The sequence below is a fragment of the Limulus polyphemus genome, unplaced genomic scaffold (genome assembly GCF_000517525.1).
Source record: "Limulus polyphemus unplaced genomic scaffold, Limulus_polyphemus-2.1.2 Scaffold2666, whole genome shotgun sequence".
Taxonomy (NCBI): Eukaryota; Metazoa; Arthropoda; class Merostomata; order Xiphosura; family Limulidae; genus Limulus; species Limulus polyphemus.
In genome coordinates this window covers 1-8,078 of record NW_013668276.1, presented here as the reverse complement: position 1 = coordinate 8,078, position 8,078 = coordinate 1, and the positions used below count along the sequence as shown (strand labels likewise).

At 31.7% G+C, this 8,078-nt stretch overlaps 1 protein-coding gene across 1 annotated transcript in view; it reads left to right on the top strand.

Annotated features, from left to right (window-relative positions):
- Positions 1 to 6,552, top strand: part of LOC106467570 (probable E3 ubiquitin-protein ligase HECTD4) — a gene marked incomplete at both ends in the record, with an annotated part of 162,948 nt that extends 156,396 nt beyond the window's left edge. The window contains 4 exons of the mRNA XM_022395768.1: positions 964 to 1,068; positions 1,508 to 1,723; positions 5,538 to 5,728; positions 6,267 to 6,552. Of these exons, the coding sequence (XP_022251476.1) occupies positions 964 to 1,068; positions 1,508 to 1,723; positions 5,538 to 5,728; positions 6,267 to 6,552 (798 nt within the window). The remainder of the gene's footprint in view (positions 1 to 963; positions 1,069 to 1,507; positions 1,724 to 5,537; positions 5,729 to 6,266) is intronic.
- Between the last annotated feature and the right edge of the window lie 1,526 nt (positions 6,553 to 8,078).

Here is an 8,078-nt window from a genome sequence, read left to right as displayed (position 1 = left end):
TAGCATCACTACTATAGCTACAGGTAGGAGTATCACTACACAACATATATATATATATATATATATATATATATATACATATATTGCAGACCAACTGCCCTAAACACCAATGTGGGATATAGGAACCATACCCCTATAATTCCAAATCCGAGCAGTGGAACCTTGGCTATCTGGCTGGGGCCTGGTCAATAGTGATAACAGATCATGTAAAATTCTACCCACAGTACATGAATTAAGTTCTGGGTGATGAGCATACCTGTTCTTGATGTAGTGTGGTTCTCCCACTAGGATGCTAATCTTCTTTTGGCATGCCCATGATCTATGCAGATCCCTTCTGTATGTATAAGGCTCTCACCGGCCCATCCTTCTTATCAATATGGAATTCTAGCAGTAGTTTGAGATAAGATAAGTATATTTTGGAAGTTAACATTTTCTTAAATGGAAAATGTATTTCCAATAATACTTATCTCCATTCACACTCTTCTGCCCTTCCTCCCACTAAGAGCCAGTGTTAGAAACTGTGAAATAGGTCAGTCTCGAAAAAGTGATAATATTATCTGAATGAGGTGCTTATATACAGTACCAGGATACAAGAAGCATTGATGCAGGTGGAGAGTGTCACGTGACAGATATCACCAAGGGCAATTAAGTAGGGAATGAAAATCTGGAGGAAGTGAGAAAAATTCAAACCAATGCATAGATGAGCTAAGGAAGGAAACCCCGGTAGTCGAGTAATAGCTGTAGTGTAAGCGGAGATAAGTATTGTTGGAAATACATTTTTGATTTTAGAAAATGTTAACCTTCAGTTTGTTGAATGCCATGTGTAATAAACTAGGTCATAAAGATAGAACCGAGTATTTTAAGTTAAGAATAATAAGTGCATTTCTATATACATAATGGATGTTATGCTTAATCGAGGATTTCAAATAAGTTTCAGTGATAATTAACTCCTTTAAATTTCAGCTTAACTGAAAAAGAATGGTGGGATGATGAAATACAGAAAGAGAAACCTATATCACATAAAAAGAAAGTATTGGTTGAGGAAACTGAAAATCTTTCTGAACACAGGTAAGCCTTTATTTTTGTAACACATAAATAAAACTGCAAATGTTTTCTTTTAATATTCCAACATTTGTAGTTCTTGTTTCATTAAAGCCTGATTCATCATGTTATTTTTGTTTCAATAAGATGATGATTTTTTTGTATGATCTAATCTTGTTTTGTACTTAAGTATGATTACTGTAAAGTTTTTTTAAATGTTTGGCCTTTGGTAGTAGACCAAGAAAATACTTTATGGTTGGGATTATGTTTTATATAAATTAATGTCTGTTCTGTCACTTAAGTTTTATTTTGTTGTACATCCATTAGTAATGAAATGGAGAAATCATTTATGCATACATGAGTTTAGGAATTCTGTAGACTTTGGTTTTAAAAATTTTTCTTCTTTGTTTTTTATATTTAGTGTGAACAGTAGTAAGAAATGTTTTTTAACTGTCATTAACTCAAGTGTTTCAGGAACCACTGAGAAGAAGCCCAAAGCCCGTATCAGCAAAGGAGACAAGTTTCGGAAGGAGAATGTTCCAGGATATGAGTTAGCCACCAAAGAATCGTACTACTTAACTCTTGATGGATTTATTCAGTTTGTATATGACAGAAGTAAGTCTGATGTGTGTCTGGTGTGGCAGGGTCTTATCAACAGTGGATATGATCTTCATTTTGACAGGTTTGAGTCTTTTCTTTATAATGTTTTGGGTACTATGCAGCAGTTAAAGAGTGAGTAATATTTTTAAAGGATGACAAATGGGCTGAACAATATTTAAACCCACATAAATAAGATGTTTTAATTATTTGAACTGTTGGATTCAACTAGTAAGATCACTTTCTGTATTAGTTGGTATTCTTAGAATATCATCATGAAATTGTTTAGGACAATATTCCACATTTAGTAGTATTAGTCTGCTGAAAATCTTAAAATTAGTCTTTTTCTGTCTGGTAACTTCTACATTTATATACAATAATCTTACTTGTCATTTATATAATTGCTCGTACCACCTAGTGACTGAATTAGGCATGTGTGCATTTCTAAGTTATACTTTCAAAGCTAAATAATCTTTTTCTGTTTTTTAAGTTACCTTAGAAGCAACATATATCTCTTGGAGGGTAATCGAATATCAGTTGTGGGTCTCAGTGTTTTAGTATCCTATATGATATCTTTAAAAAATTGTATCACAAATAAGAAAAATAATACTGTTAACACTGTTTTAGGAACAGGGAAGGAGGTAATTTACAATAGCTACATACTTTGATACAACATAAAATGATATATTTTCTGAATTTGAAAGAAAAACGTTTAGTAGAGCTCATGTTTCTTGAAGACATCAATGAACTGAACTGTTTAAATCGTGTATAAATACAACTTATTTTGTTTAATTTTTGAGTTTTCTGAAGAAATCACAGCTGTTTCAGTAGGTTTTCTTAACGTTTGTTTATTGCAGTATACTTGGTAATAATTACACTAATTATCAAATTGTTGTAAAAATGAACACATATTTCCAAAAAAGTTACTGCAAAGGTGTGATTTCTTAAGATTACTTATTATGTTCTATTAAAACTATAAATTCTGCTCTATTTTACCTTGGTGCAGATAGCCTAGTTGCTTTGCACCAATAAATGCGAACCAACCATTTTCTCTTCAAAAAACATAATTAAACTAAATAATCAAAGGCAATGAAATCTGCACAATTTTGATATCAGTTGGATCCAGCTAATCCAAATTTACTGTGGAAGAGTTAGTTGTGGTTGAAAGATTTTGATTCATTTTATTTATTTTGTATTGAATTTTGAAGGCATGTTAGTTACTTGTTTGGTTTCATGATTTGGTATTATTCTTCAGTGAATAGCATCATATACACCTGATTAATTATTCGCTGCCAGAGAAAAGCTCCATAAAGACCTAGTGGTATCATGTTTCCCAAGTTTTTATTGAAATTGTACTATTTGAGATTACCATGCATTCTTGAAATATAGAAATAATCATGAATTTCATTGAATAATTTCATGGTCTGTAAAATTTAGAAGTATTTTTCCAGAACTCAGGAAAATAAAGTTTTAAAACCTAAGAATCTGTAGGTTGTATTTCTTTGATTACTGAGATAATTTTGTCTACTTATTTGTTGCCTAGTTATTGTTTAGTGTAGGTCACAATATTGTGTACCACAATGTATATCATCAATCTTTGTACAGCTTGATCCAATCAGAAAGTCTCGGGGAATATGTCATAATTAGATGTTGATAAATTTGTGCATGTGTTTACAATTTGCTACCCAGACTGACATTATGTTGCCTTTACACAAGTATTTATGAGTTAAGTCTTAAACTACTGTTACAATATAACCCTTAGAGTACTAGAACATCAGTGGTTGTAGTGTAAATTGTATTTGACAGTGATATTTTGATAGCTTAGCCTCAATGTTATGATGGGTATGTTGAAACTACTTCTGTTGTCAATTTGTATAAAAACTGCCTGGGAAACTTAAATTATAGTCTAATATAGGGATCACCTAAAAATGTAGTGCCACAAATCAAATAAATATACCCCAAAACAAAGCTGTTCCAAGTTTGTCAAACATGTTATTCGTAATACTTTGTTTAATCTGTAATGTTTATCATGAACGACAATAGTGGTTCATAATAGGGATTGCAAGGAATTGCACAAAATCCTAATAGAACATTTGAGCAAAAAGCACCTTAAACAGTAAAGATTCATTTCAAATAATACTTTAAAACCTTCATTGTCAACTGATAAGGCTATTCACATATAAAAAATGCACAAAAAGAGCACGTATATTAGACTAACAAGGAAAAGAAAATCCACTCAGAATGGTCCATTTGTAATTATTATTATTCTTTTGCCAGCCTTCAACAAAAACAGCTTGGTATATTGTGACCAAATCTTTTGGAGAATACTAAATAAGGTACTGCAAAGGTTTTAGGTGTATCTTAAAGTCGATTTGTTTCTTCTGTATTTTACATAACCTAAAAACATCATAATTCTAGTATAAACAGTGTTATCATTACCCCATTAAGTTTGCTTTCTTTTCAGTATCTGATGTTCCTTTAAAAATCTTAAGTACAGGGTGAAACAGGAATTTCCAACCAACAATAGATGAACATCAGATAACTGTAACATGTAGATACTCAATGCTTTGTACACTATACAATCAATGTTTTTAGGGAGCCAACTCCTATATTATGTATGAAGTGAAAGAGTAAAATAAATTAAAAACACATAGTATTCAATTTCATTACACACATTCATAGTATAATTACTTTACAAGACACAAAGGTTTATTTGAAGGGATGTTTTAGATGTATATGTTTTAGTTGGAAAAGCTGCTTTTCTACTGGTAAAATTTTATATGCGCTAAGTGGAGGTTGTGTCCTAGTCTAGGCATATATTTGCCAATTGCTATGCATTATATATAGAGAATTAAGTTACCCAGAAACTGTAAATGTTTGATATATTCTCAAACAAACCTCCATGAGAATCTCCAACTTTAGCTAACACTGTACATCTGGAACTAATGCAATCAAGTAGCCAATGGCTACAGTAAATTATCATTACAATGTATAAAGTTAGCTACCATATCAAATAATCCTTTGCCCATAGTTGATCATAAAGAAAGCCAGCAAACAAGGTAAATAATAAATTGGGAATTTAAAAACCTGCAAGTAGGAATCATAAAAAAGTAATGAAACAAAGCTGGAGTTACTGTATACATTATTTACTCTGATTACAAATCCCTATTTTGACTCCACCAAATGTAATTATAGGTAACAGCATGCAGTCAAAATAGGGTTTTTAGTTTGAGTAAATAATGTCTACAGTATCTCCAACCTTGTTTCTTTACTTCTTTTACAATCCCTATTTGCTGTTTTTTAATTTTCCAATTTGTTATTTATCTTGTGATTAAAGCCTGTATGGTTGTTGAGGCTATAAATAGAACTTGGCAAGACAAAAGCATGTCAAAGTAGATAATTCTATACTGCAGGAATACAGTGACAAGGCAACTGATAACTTGTGCTTGAAAGTACACAGCTAAACAACACAGATACTTATTTTGGCAAATAATTTGATCATAAAAAGTTGGTAAATGTTAAATGTATAGATTTTGTTGTCTTTCCTAGGATTATTGTTCATCGATAAGCATGTGCCAAGAGCAGCACTTGACAATACTTGCCAAAATTATTATCACAATATGGGAGGGTGGAGGATCAGAAAGTCATTGGTTGAAATATTATATTTTAATAGAAAAATAATAGCATCAATTTAAACTAAAATTTCTATAAATACTCAAAATAATTCTTGAAATTCATGAAAATTCTGGAAAAGTTGGGGAACTATTGAGTTTTTTTCTAATGAATGTGCAGAAACCTGATTATTTTATAGAAAGTTCATTGTAATCTTTTTGATACTATTATATACCCTGATATCATTAATAAACATGCATTTTCTCATTTTTATTTGAATTTTCTAGATGTGCCTGTATTGACAGCAACCAGGCTAAACAGATGGCCAAGTACTGGACCCTAGACATGGATTGTGCCCTTGTACATCTTGTGAATGGTTTATCTCGCAAGCTTGCAGTAGCTCCTTCTAGAATACACCCTCATGAAATTCACCTTTCACCAGCAGAGCTGGCTAGCCCAGAGTATTATATTTTACAAGGTATGTCTACTAATAACAAAACTGACTGGCTTAGAGAATATGACAGAATAGGACAGCTACTTGCAGAGTTGAGTATTCCAAAATGTGTTGTGTTTGTCACAAGCTATTACTTCCCTAAACAAAGTTGTCTTGACTGGAGAATCTCTTGTTTTATGAGGTAAAACAGCTACTGGCATAGTTGAAAATTTCAGAATATGTTGTTTTTATTACAAAGTAAGATTCCCTCTAAGAGGGTTATCTTGACCAGTATGTTGTTTGATAAGGTTGTCTACTGATAACACTAAAATTGATTAGTTTAGAGTGTATTACAAAGTAAAATAGCTACTTATAAAGGTGATTGTTTTAGTATAGGCTGCTTTTGTAACAAAGTAAGACTTCCCAGATTTGTTTATTCCTCAAAGTGTTTTTATATATAAGGTGTGGCTGACAGAGTTAAGTTCAAAGTGTGACTACTAGTTGTTGTGATATCAGATTTAAGAGACAAATAGTGTTTGAACTTTGAATTGAATCATTTATATGGATGACATTTCTTTTCAAGATGTCCCAGTGGAAAGTATCAGATTAAGATTTGCTTTGGTACAGTCTATAAACTACAGCCTGGAAACATTTTTTCTACCACTAATTGATCTTCGTGCTAGCAACAGCTCTTTCTCTCACAGTACAGCAGCTTTGCTTTCTATGGCTCGTGGTTTCATCTTTTATGACACAAAGAATAAACTAACAAATCAAGTTTTGAATGCTACCAGGCAGAGGAGACTTGACCAAGTTGCTCCAGAAATATTTCTTGATCCTTTGGAAACAATTGGAGGTAAGTATTTTTTACTGTAAATTATTTATTAAATACTATATATTGACACAGAGAAAAAAAATCTGCATTTGTATGATGTCTGTATAAGGTGAGAAAACTTGTTGAATTCAAATAAATAATTGGGAGGTATATTCCAGTAAGTCACAGTGTAGATATGTTTATTCAGCATTACACAAATACAGAGAATGGTGGACTATCCTTTCTTCAAATTTCCCCTCAATTTTTTTTTAAGTGTACCAAACATGTAGTGTTTTAATGTAGTCTTTATTATGAGTCAGTGGCTAACACACTATTATTTGGAATTTGTGAGATAAGACTGAACTTACTTTGTTCAGTATTTTATAATGTGTAGATGGCTATACACCTTAAAAGTTACAGTTTAAATGCTGAATGCTGTTGAAGCATTTGATACCAATAGGCCTAAAATATGTCATAAAATCATGAAACTGCAGGTGTTTTTTTCCCTCATCTGTCTTGATTTTGGATTCGAGCACCGCATTTCAAATAAAACAAAAAAAATCCAGGAATAGCAGGATTAAATTTTAAAGATAATTTCTTTCACCATCAACAACAATGTAGAACTGTAGGCCAAACATTTGTGATAACATCGTGTAAACTGCAGATGTTTTTACTTTCACATTCCTCTTAATTTGTCCATTTTGGATTCCAAATAAGAGGTATATAAAAGTAGCATTTCAGATCTATCTTTTGTTCCTCACAAGTTACTTCCCCAGAGGTCTTTTGTGCCTCATTGTCCAATTAAATTGATATTTTCTGATAGTGAACAAAAGGCCTATTCCCCCTTTCCAGATGGGTCACGAGTAAAAGGCTATGTCATCACATTTGTTGACTCGCATTCAAAATTTTATTGAACTTCTATTTCATGATTTATGTGAATAAGTTTGGTATCAAACTGTAGATTATAATTCAAATATTAGTATTATACCTTATTCAATTTCTTAATTGAAAAGTAGATATTAAAAAAACACAGTTAAATGTTGATTTTTGTGTGTCAAGTGGTATGTTGAATGCAGCACTGGTTCAGATTAGATGTTTGTGATGTCAAAATACTAAGTTTATAGTTTTCTACAAATTAGGAACTCAAATTACCAGTATTGACAAGCTAGAATTTGAAATAACAGCCTCTTATCTTTACAATTTGCTAAGATATTGCTCATGTAATATATCAAACACAGTGTGACCCTACCCACCTCTTTCCATTTTTGGAAACGCTCCCTTATTTACACTTACTTCTATATATGAATTGAATAACCAATCGGAAGCTCAGAATGTCCCCCCAATGGTTGTTTCAGTCTTTTTAATGTGACTATTGCCATTTCTTTCTTTTGAACCAAGATTTCAATGAGGTAGGTTGTGTCTTTATTACATTCAAAATTTCATATTTTGTTAGACTCAAATACAGCTTAGTTACTAAGCATGATAAATTATAGTGGAATTCTGTGGTATTGATATAGTAATTTATGAATTTTCGTTTATTCAACTGGTTGTATAAAACCTTAAAAAATTATTTTGTTTCATATC